Raw genomic sequence first — 13,900 nt, 5'->3', positions numbered from 1 at the left:
ACGGCCAAACGCTCCTGCAAAGATTTCCAGCCGTAAAACATGCCGCTCGGTCAAGACGTTCAAAGTCCATGCAGCCAGAAGGCTTGAAGTGCAGACCAGGGAGAGAAAAAAAAGAAGGAGCTAAAACCACAAGAAGTCAGGGGGACAAGTTTGGCAGCTGGAAGATCCAACAAAGTGGACCAAGAGGACAAGCGTGCAGCCTCCCACTCTTCTGCAAGCAGACAGCAAGACCAAAGGCAAAGTCGAGCTGCTGAGGACACCAGAGCCAGAGAAGCTGAGGGGTGTCACTCCTCTTGAGGTAATCACTTGGCCTTCATCTTCATCTCTGTCTGTAGATCACTCCGGAGAATGAGCGGTGGTTTGACAGGGTTACATGAGCGGGTCACTTGGTGCACAGGGCACCTTTGTAATTTTACTCGAACACATGCATGTTACGTTAGGTTTGTTATGTATGTTACACACACACATGTGATGTCTCTTTCATACACACACACACTCAAAAACCTATCCAAAATCACCTGGACCCATGTGATCGTGAACCTGTGATCATATAGACCTGCTCACGCTTTTGATCACACACATACAATTTAATTGAGTTAAATATTTGTGATCATACAAATGAAAAGTGATAACACACACAGAGAGCTGTAAAAAGGCAATAGTAGACAAATGTACATACTGGAGAAGACTGACACACAAAATGGCACTGGTGATCACATGCACACATATGGGAGCGTCTGAACAGATGTAACCACACGCAAAGATGAACATGGACGCTAGTGATCACGTTCAAGTATAAGGACACTGGTGATCAAAAACCAAGGAAGAAGGAAGGACATTAATCATCATGCACATGTAAAAGGACGCCTGCACGTATCTGCATATATGAAATCCATTGTGCACTTGTGATCAGTCATGCCAATGGACTAGGACCTTAGTGGTGACACGCATGTAACAAAGTACAACCATTACACACATAGATGGACATGGACACTACATAAAGGAATATGTAGCAGTGTGCAAGGACCGCAAAATTCCCTTTATGATATTTCTGTCTTCTTATTACTATACTGCATATATTTATACAGTATATGTATATATATATATATATACCGTATATATATATACAGGTAGTCCCCAGGTTACGGACATCTGACCTACGACTTACGAAGGAGGAAGCAGCTGCGACGCATGCGCATCAGTAACTGCTGCTCTGTCATCTTCGGCCTGGGGACGCCGCAAGCAGTGGCTGGAGGGGGGCAATTTCGTTGCTTGTGCAGTGTAGTGTTCCTTCGGGCGTCTCCCAGCGGCAAGCAGTGACCCGTGGTCCATAGCCACCAGGGCCACAGCTATCGCTCTTGTGCAGGACGATGGTTCGCTGCCCACCCACTACGACACCGCAGCTACTGCTCCTGACTGGACGCAGGCTGGATGGAGCGGAGGGGGGGCGTTTCACTGCCCACCCAGCACACACGGCTGGTAATGCTGCAAGCACTGACCCGGTTGTGGCTGAACAGGGGCCGTTGAGGGTGAACGGGCGGCGGGGGTAGCATTGTAGTGTGCCTCGGATGGCTGCCTGTTGAATTGGGGTTGGGCGATTCACGTGTTTGTTCTCGGTGGGCGGACGCTGCAGGCAGCATACTGTGGTTACGGTGGGGTGGGCTGGTGATGAACCGCTCCTCGCCGACCCCATTCATTCTCAATAGCAAGCCTGCTTGTTCTGTTACACACATAGCAGGAAGTTGTCTCTTGTCAGTACGTCAGACGTGTTGGCGACGGGAGTCTTCCTGCTGTGATAGCGTGTACAGTGCTGTGCAGAAGAGCTCATCTTAACCTTTTGTCTTCACCCTTCAAGAATGTCTCTGAAACACAAATCTGATGCAAGTGCTGGTGATACAGTAAAGAAGAGAAAAACCATCACCATTGAAAATAATAGAAATAATAAAAAGGTCAGAGAGAGGTGAAACTCCATCATTCATTGGCAGAGCACTTGGTTACAGTCGGTCAACAATAGCATTTATTAAAATTAATGTACCTGTTCTGACTTACCTACAAATTCAACTTAAGTACAAACCTATCTCGTACGTAACCCGGGGACTGCCTGTTGTACAATATCAATATATTAATAAGAAGACAGAGATATCATAAAGCGTTGGGGCACCAGTTGGTGATGCCTGTATAGCTAAAAACTAAAAATAACAAAGCAGTTTAACATTCATAGTAATAGCATCTTTTAAGTACCATGTGTATGTGTGTGTGTGTGTGTGTGTGTGTGTGGAGCAGTCTGCTCTGCTCACGCTCAACCACAGCCACGAGAGTTGGTTTGAATTCTATGGAATACGTAAAAGCTTAAACAAGTGAGACTTGAACTTGGTGAGATGGCCCGTGCCTGCACTTTTACATTTTATAAGCGCTTGCATGCACCTCACTTCTCATTCGACCCAAGCAGATAACCTCAGCTGTGTGGCACATGCACGTTGTACGTTCACACAATGAGCTACGATGAGACAAGAACTCAGTTTGTGCCACAGCTGCACTCAACTACATGTACTTCTAGGACAAGATACGGCCTGCCACGGCCCACTTAGCTGACGCCTCTGCAAGCTCATCAATGAAGTAAAACTGCTAGGGAGTGTTGGGAGGTTGTTTTTTGTCCTGAAGACCACACGCAGCTAGTGTGTGTGTATATATATATATATATACAGATATGTATACAGTATTTATATATATACACATATGTATACAGTAATTATATATATACAAACATGTATACAGTATTTATATATATATATACACATATGTATACAGTATTTATATATATATATACTCATATGTATACAGTATTTATATATTGTCACAAGAACGAGACATTGACAGATAAAGAGTTGGGGCAGCCACCCGTATATTGTGGTATCCTGGCTGCAAAAGTCGTTTTCTTTAAAATACAGAGCACTGAAGTGCACACAACCGAGTCCAAAACAAGACTAAAGAAACAAAGGAAAAGGGGCAGGTTTTAAAGGGGGAGACAGGAAGTGAGGTCGTATGGATCCGGCACGTGGTCTTCCACCATTGGCTCAGTAGCCGGAGGTGACATCAGAGGGACTGGAGCTGGTGTGGCCGACTTCCATTGGCTCAGTCCCGGAAGTGATGTCAGGAGATCCAGGTGAAATCCCCCGGGGATGGTCTACAGGCAAGGGAGAAAAAGAGTCAGTGCACTCTGCCACACCCCGCATGCCTCCAACTGCCTTCACTCAAGCCCTTTAGCTGCCTCCCATGCGCACGTGTGTGACAAGGCCCCCTTAGCCCAGACCCGACGGGTCGGGCGACCTAACCGAGAGGTCGTGAACCCGAGAAAGAGCATCAGCGTTGGCGTGGAGAGCGCCCCGACGATGAACGAGCGAAAACTTGTACGGCTGCAGGTCAAGAAACCACCGGGTGACCCGCGGATTCGACTCCTTGTGGAGGGCCATCCACTGTAGGGGTGCATGGTCCGTGACAAGGGTGAATTCCGCCCAACAGGTAGTACCTCAGCTGAGTAATCGCCCATTTAATCGCCAGAGCCTCCCTCTCCACCGCAGCATACCTGGTCTCCGGTCCAACAGTTTCCGCTCAGGAACATGATGGGGTGCTCCACACCATCGACGCTTTGGCTCAGCACGGCGCCCAGGCCTGTGTCCGGCGTCCGCCTGGAGGATGAAAGGCAAAGAAAAGTTAGGTGCCATCAAAACAGGTGTGGACGTAAGGGCCTGCTTTAAGTCACTAAATGCAGCGCCTGTTTTTCAGTCCATACCACAATGTTCGGGGCCCTCTTCTTTGTTAAATCCGTCAAGGGCGCCGCTCTCTCCGAAAACCGGGGTACAAACCGGCGGTAGTACCCGGCTAACCCGAGAAAGGCTTGGACTTGCCGCTTGGTTCGCGGACGGGGCCATTTCAGAATGGCATCAATTTTGGAGCACTGTGGCCTTACGGTACCCACCCACCAGGTAGCCTAAATATTTGGCTCGCTTAATCCGAAGAAGCATTTCCTGGGATTAATCCGGAGCCCGGCCTCACCAAGTGTCCGTAATACCGCTTGGACATGCTGTAGGTGTTCCTTCCATGTGCTGGAATAGATGACCACGTCATCCAGGTAGGCAGCACTGTATGAGTTATGAGGCCGAAGCACTTTGTCCACCAGACGCTGAAAGGTTGCTGGAGCCCGTGTAACCCAAATGGAAGGACACGATACTGCCAGTGTCCGCTAGGGGTACTAAACGCGTTTTACCTTCGGAGTCCGTTAAAGGAACCTGCCAGTACCCTTTCGTCATGTCAAGTGTGGTCAGGTATTGAGCCTGTCCAAGCCTCTCGAGGAGGTCGCCCACGCGTGGCATTGGATAAGCATCAAATTGGGAGACTTGATTAAGCCGACGGAAGTCATTGCAGAACCTCCAACTTCCGCCAGGCTTACCGACGAGCACAATGGGGCTGGACCAGGGACTATAACTTTCCTCAATCACACCTAGCTCCAGCATGCGCTTGATCTCAAGCTCCACTTCAGCCTTTTTTGCCTCGGGAAGACGATACGGGCGTTCTCGGACAACAACCCCAGGCTCTGTCACGATGTTGTGCTCAATCAGAGAGGTCCTTCCGGGTTCTCACTGACTACCTCCCGAACGGTCCGGATAACTGTTTCCAGCTCCTGCCGCTGTCTGGGACTTAAGTCCGTGCCGAAGTTAAGGTCGTGTGTGTGAGCGAAGAGTGAGCGGGGCTGGCCGGAGGAGGGATCGGGGTCCCTGTCCTTCCACGGTTTCAGCAGGTTCACATGATAAACCCGCTCCTTTGGCCGACGATTGGGTTGACTCACCAAATAGTCGACCAGTCCCTTCCTCTCCTTAACTTCAGGGGCCCTGCCAGTGGGCAAGCAATTTAGAGTGGGAGGTAGGCACTAGGACCATGACGCGATCTCCCGGGCGGATCTCCCAAAGAGACGTGCCGCGTTGTAGTACCGGGCCTGTGCTGCTTGAGCCTCCTTCATGTGACTTTTAAGGACAGGCGAATTTTTCCAAATCTATCGCGAACTGCGCGATATACTCCAGTATGTTTGTGGAGGGAAGAGCCTCTTCTTCCCAGCCTTCTTTCAAAATATCTAATATGCCCCGAGGTTGTCGCCCGTATAGTAGTTCAAAAGGGGAGAACCCCGTGGAGGCTTGTGGGACTTCCGATAGGCAAAAAGGACGAGGGGAGGAGCTGATCCCAGTTCCTTCCATCCTCGCTGACCACCTTACGCAGCATTTGCTTGAGAGTTTGATTAAACCTCTCTACTAATCCGTCGGTTTGAGGATGATACACGAGGTCTTTAAATGCTTTATTTTCAGTAATCTGGCAGTCTCCTTGAACGTTTCCGAGGTGAAGGGGGTCCCCTGGTCTGTCAAGACTTCTTTGGGGATCCCCACGCGAATACCCCTAGTAATTCCCGTCGATGGCTTTAGAGGTAGCTGAGCGCAACGGAACAGCTTCGGGGTATCGTGTAGCGTAATCCACGAGGACTAAAATGTACTTGTGTCCTCGGGCTGAGGGCTCCAGGGTCCCACCAGGTCGACCCGATTCTGTGGAAGGGAACGCCAATCAGTGGAATAGGAATGAGAGGAGCACGGTCCCTCCTAGGAATTTGTCGCAGTTGACACTCCGGGCAGGAAGCGCCAAAGCGGCGAACCTCCTCATTAATTCCTGGCCAGTAGAAACGGAGCTTGATCCGCTCCAGAGTTTTTTCGGTGCCCAGGTGGCCACCTAGGAGGTGGGCGTGTGCTAGCTCACAGACCTGCCGCCGGAAGGTACGCGGCACTAGCAGCAGCCTCGTCTCCTGCCCGTCATGCATTGCTACACGGTAAAGGAGGTCATTATCTAGCACAAAGTAGGGGCCCTGTGGCATCGACTGATTAGTGCGCTGGCCATTGACAAGGACCACTGCATTTTTTACAAACTTCAGGGAGTCATCATTCCATTGCTCCCTTCTAAAAGAAGCCGGCGCTTTTTAAATTGGAACCGCAACACGGAGAGAGGGTCAGCGTCGACCTCAATGGGCGTGGTTTCTCCCGCCGCCGGCGCTGGTGGATGACGTGTTAGCCCGCGACGGCCCGGAGTTGCCACGCCAGTCAGGGCGACTGCTTCGCTCTCTCTGCCGGCTGATTACACGGCGTGGAGGCAGCTTGAGACGGGTTATCTCCGTCCATAACGAGGCCCAAATTAACCCCGGAGTGGTATGTGTCTCACCGCTTTTGATTTTAGACCAGTCCGCCCTAGTATCACCGGGTGTGGAGGATCAGGTAGGACGCTACGGTGAGCTTACGAACTGACCCTCCGTAACTGATGACACAGCGGCGGACCTGTACCAGCGGATGTCTCCGTGGACACAGGTTATACCGGTCTTAAATTTAGCCACTGTTGCGGTTGCACAAAGCGGCGGGCAACAATGAAATGTTGCTGCGGAGTCGAACAAACCTGTGGTCTTGTGTCCGTTGACGATCACCACGCCAGTATGTGGGACCGCCAACGGATTAGCCAGAGCACACCAACCCTCCTCACCCTCCACCTGCATTCCTCCTTGCCTCCAAGCGGTTTTGCGCCCGCGCCCGCTGGACCCAATACGGGCTCCGGATTGTACAGGGTGGGGCTAGGTCTTGGAACGCACCCGGCTGAGTTTGACATGAGGACGGTTCTGCTCCCCAGAGTGTGAGGCCGCCCTCTGCGTCTCCATAAGCTCTATGAGCTCAGCCATGTTCTTGAACCGCCGCCCCAAACCGGCTGGGTGAAGCCACGGGAAGCGCTTCCAGGAGCAGATAGCAAGCTACCTGCTCTATTATTTGGTAGGGCGTGTTTTCAAATGGCCGTAGCCAATGCCCTACCATTGCCCATAAGGACCAGGCTTGTTTGTTGGTTGGCCGCTCAGGGTCCAACCTCCATGTTTTATTTTATTCACCTGCCAGTCTGGGGCACCCCTAGGTGGTAAATGGGGCTTTGGTTTCGCAGGGAGGCAGGCACTCTCCCCCAAGAGAGCATACTGAGTCCCTTTTCCTCCCTCCAGGGCAGCCCAATTCTGTGAGCCCCACCCGCACACTCCCTGGCCACTCCAGATGGGCTAGTTATGAGTGCCAGGAGCGGCGCCCGCACCGGTCACGCCGAACCACGGGCACCCTCCCGCCTGAATACTCGGCCCCGCACGCCCCACCTGGGTATATTGCAGGTCCTGTCCCCTTCTCCTCCGGGACTTCTCCATCCTGCCAACTACGCCACTGTCACAAGAACGAGACATTGACAGATAAAGAGTTGGGGCAGCCACCCGTATATTGTGGTATCCTGGCTGCAAAAGTCGTTTTTCTTTAACAAAATACAGAGCACTGAAGTGCACACAACCGAGTCCAAAACAAGACTAAAGAAACAAAAAAAAAAAGGGGCAGGTTTTAAAGGGGAGACAGGAAGTGAGGTCGTATGGATCTGGCACGTGGTCTTCCACCATTGGCTCAGCGGAGGTGACATCAGAGGGACTGGAGCTGGTGTGGCCGACTTCCATTGGCTCAGTCCCGGAAGTGATGTCAGGAGATCCAGGTGAAATCCCCCGGGATGGTCTACAGGCAAGGGAGAAAAGAGTCAGTGCACTCTGCCACCCCGGCATGCCTCCGAACTGCCTTCACTCAAGCCCTTTAGCTGCCTCCCATGCGCACGTGTGTGACAATATATACACATGTATACAGTATTTATATATATATATACAAACATGTATACAGTATTTATATATATATACACATATGTATACAGTATTTATATATATACACATGTATACAGTATTTATATATATACACATGTATACAGTATTTATATATATATATACACATATGTATACAGTATTTATATATATATATATCCACTTGCACCCACCTACTACCCCCTTCCTTGTTTGCTATTTATTGCCTTTGACTCCTGTATGCCTACAAATATGCAAACTGTATCACAGACCTTCACTTATATAAATGTATGTATTCATAAATATATAGGGGCATTTATGATCATAAAGTTGGAAATATGACGCATTCCTGTATATCACTACATGAGATCGTTGTGATGATCACTTGGGCAGTTATGATCACATATTGATACAAGGCCACTTACCATAATTTTGTGATGAAACTTCTGGACATCTGGTGCAACTTTTCTGGTGCCAAGCCATCTGTTCCTTTTTTTAATTTTTAATTTTTTAATTAGAAACAAAAGCGATGTGTGTGCCATCCTGGCAACATTCTTTTACTAAACTAAACTGCTGAGAAGACAGAGATTTCTTGTCTCCTTGTTTCAGTCTGGTTTTCCAGGGTCAAAAAGACAGTATATATATATATATATATATATATATATATATATATATATACACACAGAGTCACAGTTGGCTACACAGTCAGAAAATGGTAGGCCTTAATATCCTAATTATATAATATACTGTGTATTTATGACTGCATGCACACTAATGCTTCAGTGAAAATGTACCGATGCAAAAGAGTAAGAATTACAATGTTCCGTACACATGCAATAAATAAATTGAACTTGAGCTTTGAAAAGTCACTACTCCAGTGGTTCTCAACCTGTGGGGCAGGGCCCCCCTAGGGGGGTGCGAAGTAACAAAAAGGGGGGCGCGAAGATGTGAAAAAAAGAAAACAAGAATCGAAAATACAGAGAGTCCTCGAGTTACAACGTCTCGACATACAACGTTTCAGGTTTACAACGCTCACTCCCATGAAACTTAAAAAAATTCGAGATGTGAGAAGGAATAAAGGTAAGGATTTTTATTACACTCGTTTTTTTCTGTTACTACAGTAGAGTGTACAGTACAGTATATTTATGTCCTTTTCCTTTTTCTGTGGCTTAGTTGTGTTTTTATGTTCTAGATAATGATTTTGTAAATGTGTTAAGGTAGGTAAGTGACCTTCGCTAGGGTTTGTTTCAACTTACACCAAAATTCGGTTTACAACACTGTTGTAGGAACGGAACTGTGTCGTAAACCGAGGACACCCTGTATGAAAATACATCTATTGAAACCAAACCAAATTAACTTAAACTACATTTTGATACTAGAAAAATAAATATAGAGTTAGATAAATGGCGATAAAAGTTAAGGAGGTATAATAAAATATACATCCATGATATATCATTAATTAAAAAAGAACAAATTGGTATTAGTGGGCTCCTTTCAAAAAACGTTAGGGGAGTGCGATTAAAACTGTTATGAAAACTCGGGTCGCAAATACGTAAAGGTTGAGAAACGCTGCACTAGTGATCGCACGCAAGTATACACGCTCATAAAATGTCACTTGTTTAATACAGGAGGGGCAATGAGCTCATACCCATGTACTCATTTAGTGTTGGCCCAAACATATACCATCCTGCCACTGGACATTACACACACGCACACACACATATGTACAAGACGTTACAGGTGCATTTTGCCTTTTCTGATAACACTTCACAGCAGACTGATATGCAATGATGCTTTGGCCACATGCTTAAGTGACGATTAATGAAAACACACACACCGATGGAATTACTTGTACATGAGATGACACAGCAGGATGCATATCGATACAAATAACAGACAGAAACACAACTAGCATTCAAATATTTATGAACACAACCACACATCCATATGAAGGGCAGCCCTTGTGATCATAAATGTAGATGCATGAGGACACCTGCACCATCACATTTTCACTAACGTCTTTACAAACCTCGTTGGCCAGAGGTCACTAAGAAAAACACAAACAGAGAGTTATGCAGTGATGAGCTGCAGCGAGGCACATGAAGTAATGCAATCCACACATTCCGAATGTCCATCCATTATCCAACCTGCTATATCCTAACTACACGGTCACGGGGGTCTGCTGGAGCCAGTCCCAGCCAACACAGGGTGCAAGGCAGGAAACAAACCACCGCAGGGCACACACACACACCAAGCACACACTAGGGACAATTTAGGATGCACCTAACCTGCATGTCTTTGGACTGTGGGAGGAAACCCACACAGACACGGGGAGAACATACAAACTCCACAGGACCGGGGAAGCGAAACCAGGTCTCCTAACTGTGAGGCAGCAGCGCTACCCACTGTGCCACCGTGCCGCCCACATTCCGAATGGCTCATCCTATATGGTACGCTGTCTTCACTCTGGGAAGTCTGTAATGCGCCGGGTCTGATAGCCACTGGAAGCCATGGACTGGAAGATGGAAATGCATGGTAAGGTCCAAAATTACTGAATGTATCCTTCACATCAAGGATTTAGATTTGAACATTAGGAGCATGTGCTTCAAAAATCTGTTCCATTTGGTTGACAAGTCTGCTTGGGAACTGAAGCTGCTAATCTATCTATCTATCTATCTATCTATCTATCTATCTATCTATCTATCTATCTATCTATCTATCTATCTATCTATCTATCTATCTATCTATCTATCTTAAGTTACGCGTGATGCAATACACTGACATTTAATCAAAGTGTAGGGAGACCTATGTGTTGGCACCCCCAAAGTCATGTTGCCCCTAAGCTGGTCTTGCCTCATCATTGGTCTACCAAATTCTGCAGTATGTCACATTTCCTGAATCTCTCCCAATTGCTTTAATCTCCAGGGCTCCACACTCACTGGAATGGACTTTTAAGATGCTGAGTCGCTGGCGACGCTCTGTGGGCGAGCTCTTGGCTGCCCAGGAGGCAGTAAAAGAGTGCAGGAAAGGCTGGTCATCTCTAACCCAAGTGACGGCCTGTTTCCAACAGTTGACGCTTTGCCTTGGAGGAAGTTCTGACTGTGGACCCTTAAGGGAGGAACTTGAAGAAGCTCGTCGAAAGACTCATCAGCTTAGCAGTGGTGAGTAGCAGCTAAAAGAAGCCACACATTTCAGTTCAAAACATTAAGTCTGTTAGTTAACCAAATCCTCCAAGTGGGATTCTGAACAATTTGTCTTCTCCTACCATCATCAAGCCAATCTTTTGTAGTGTCAGCCTAAGATTGTCTCCTCACTTAAGCAGTTCAGCCACTGGTTCAGCCATTCACTCCCAGCATGACTCTGAGCAGGTCCCCTCACCTCTCATTTAATCCACTGGCACCCCCATGTGACTCTGACAAGATGTCCTCACTTCCCAGTCACTGATCCGTGTGACCTCATGAGGTATTCACAGCTGCTAACTCGGCCTTTGACACCCATTGTGACTCTGAAGAGATCTCCTTCCTTTCCAGGTCCCCCACAAACGTTCATTGTGACTCTAAGCAGTTTCTCATCCCAATAATTCAGCTAATGACTAACAGCATGAATCTGCCTTGGTCATTTAGTCAAGTGACTCCCAGTATAACTCTGAGCAAAGCTGGATCGAGCTAATTTGAAGGCCTCTTCCACTCCCGAGTCACCAGTGTCTCCCGCATCTCCTCACCTTTCAATGTGCTCCTGCTGCAATTTTGAGTTGGGTTGTTTCACCTCCAGGTGGGTGAGGGACTCCTGTTGTGTTTCTTTTGAGCTTTTCTCACCTCTCCAGTTTAATGACAGACTATCAGTGTGACTCTAATTATGCCTTCTCTTCTTCTCGGTTAGTCACTAACTCTGTGTGTAACAATGACCAGGCCTCCTCACCCCCCATTTCAGGCGTTGACCCCCCACTGTGTCTCATCCCCTTCCTGCTCAGTCATTGACTCCCACTGTAACCAGGTCTCTTTACTTCCTATTTAGTCCACTCACATCCTCACACCCTATGACTCTACCAAGGTCTCCTCACAACCTAGAACATGCACTGCCAGACAGTGTGACTCATAGCAGGTCTCCTCTCTTCTTGTTCAGTCGCTAAGCCTCGCTTTTGACTGATTAGGGTCTCTCCTTTTCCCATTTAATCTACTGAGTCTGACCACAGCTGAATTCATTGGGTTTAGAAATGGATGGATGGTGGACCTCCCAGATCAGCTACAGTCCCCTTAGAAGGTCTCTCCAGTTCATCTCATCTTTCAGTTCGCACGTGCTGATCGTTCATGTGAGAAAGTGCAGCTCAGCCACTGACTCCTTGCGTGAAAAGCCATCTGTCATCTTACTCGCCCATTTTATTCAGTCAATGTGAATGCTGAGCAAGACCACTAACTTGCGTTCCATGTGAACATATTAAAGGATTACTGTATAATAAAGGAGATATGAGGCAAACTGATAAGTCCGTACTGAGGCCAGGAGACTAAATGACAAGTTGTGTCTCTTCACAGGCCTACAGATCCGCCTCACCAACCTGCTTACCAATGGGAAGCTTAACACCCGGGATCGAGAGGACATGGAAAGACTTTGGGTCCTCTTTCTGTCCAGCATGGAACTGTTTCAACAAGATCTCAACAAAGCATTCCACCTGCTCATCCTTTTCCCTTTAAATTCTTCCAAGGACACTCAGGCATTGGTGAGTACTGGACTGGGAGCATATCGAACTGATGGGGGCAACAGAGCTGCCACCATCCAGTTGCCCTGGGGCACAACTGAGGGGGAGGAGCTGCCAGATATCTGCATACACATTGTAAAGCTGGATGCCATGATTCAGCAGATGATGCAGACAGTTAATATCCCAATCTGGGCAGTTGAAGCGACGCAGGCACCATGGGTGGAGGTGAGCGACCAGGCAATAGAGGCAGACGGGACCACGTCAGAAGAGATTTTAGCCATAGAAGAGGAGAGCAATCGTTGCCGTCGGTGGTACTGCTGCGACAGGCGCTGTCGGCTTGGGCGGCTTTCCTGTATGACATCCTAATATTACACAAGCAAACAGCAAGGGTATAACACAATTTAGTTCATCATCAAGTGATGCTGGAATGCAAAGATGGGGAGGAAAACCAAAGTAGGCACAGGGAGAATGTTCAAATTCCATAAGGCTAGTATTCTAATCTTGTCTCCTGCGAGTGATACAGTGGTTAGCTCTGGTTAGCAATTTTATTTACTGCATGTATATACAGTTTTCTATGTAATTGTTGCTGAACTCATTGTATACTAACACCCAACATACTAATTCCTTTAATAATTTCAAAAACTTCAATCATGTCACCTCATGATTACAATCTACCTAAAGAAGAAGGGGCCACAGTAGCTTGCATATTGAAATCAGTTCAGTTAACCAATAAAAGGTGTCATCCTGCTTGACATCTCATTACAGTAGCGGTTCTCAAATTGTGGGGCGCGCCCCCCTGGGGGGAGGGTGCTGAAGCTGTACAAGGGGGGCGTTGAATAAATGAACACGACATCAAGATTAATTTTTTACATTTTTATTTCAAATTGAAATTTGCAAGCATATAATCACAATGAATGCATTATAACTAATATTAAAATAAAACATTTCTAAGGCATAGATCTAATGACTAATATGTCCATCCATCCATTTTCCAACCCGCTGAATCTGAACACAGGGTCACGGGGGTCTGCTGGAGCCAATCCCAGCCAACACAGGGCACAAGGCAGGAACCAACCCACCACAGATGACGAATATGTGCCTGCTGTAAAGTGCACAGCCTGTCCAGGTTTGGTTTGATATTCTAGAGACACTCTGAGCTCCTTTTCTATTTGAAGTTTGTTTCTATGACGAGCGGCGCCGCCGCTGCTGCTGCTTTTATAGTCGCGTATTTTCAATCCAGAAAGTTTGAGACGTATCGGGATCTGTCACAAACATTCGGGTAACAGTAGATCAGGTGATAAAACGGTGCGACTACACCAAAATGGCAGCGTAGCCAATATTGCCAAATTGAGTTAAATAATTTACTGCATATTGGGTTATTTTCATGATACAACTAACAGCGGTATAATATTTGTTGGACAAAAATACATTCGTCTCGCACTGATTGACTTCATCGGTATCCTCGTTTACGAGATTTTTAAACATTAAAA

General features: G+C 47.3%; 1 protein-coding gene across 1 annotated transcript; it reads left to right on the top strand.

Annotated features, from left to right (window-relative positions):
* The first annotated feature begins 229 nt into the window (after window positions 1-229).
* Window positions 230-12,860, top strand: zgc:109913 (regulator of G-protein signaling 9-binding protein). Its single transcript, XM_039734531.1, has 3 exons — window positions 230-298; window positions 10,643-10,878; window positions 12,247-12,860. Exons 2-3 carry the CDS (start codon window positions 10,674-10,676, stop codon window positions 12,774-12,776), a joined length of 735 nt encoding a protein of 244 aa, XP_039590465.1. The 5' UTR covers window positions 230-298; window positions 10,643-10,673; the 3' UTR covers window positions 12,777-12,860.
* The last annotated feature ends 1,040 nt before the right edge of the window (window positions 12,861-13,900 follow it).

Source organism: Polypterus senegalus, chromosome 14, assembly GCF_016835505.1.
Source record: "Polypterus senegalus isolate Bchr_013 chromosome 14, ASM1683550v1, whole genome shotgun sequence".
Taxonomy (NCBI): Eukaryota; Metazoa; Chordata; class Cladistia; order Polypteriformes; family Polypteridae; genus Polypterus; species Polypterus senegalus.
Note: the sequence above shows the minus strand (reverse complement) of the source record. Positions and strands in the feature narration are given on the sequence as shown.

Bases quoted from the DNA above. Each gene is read 5' to 3' on its own strand.
- zgc:109913 (XM_039734531.1), top strand. From the start codon at position 10,674: ATGCTGAGTCGCTGGCGACGCTCTGTGGGCGAGCTCTTGGCTGCCCAG. The intron at 10,879-12,246 runs GTGAGTAGCAGC...GTCTCTTCACAG, and splicing joins GACTCATCAGCTTAGCAGTG to GCCTACAGATCCGCCTCACC.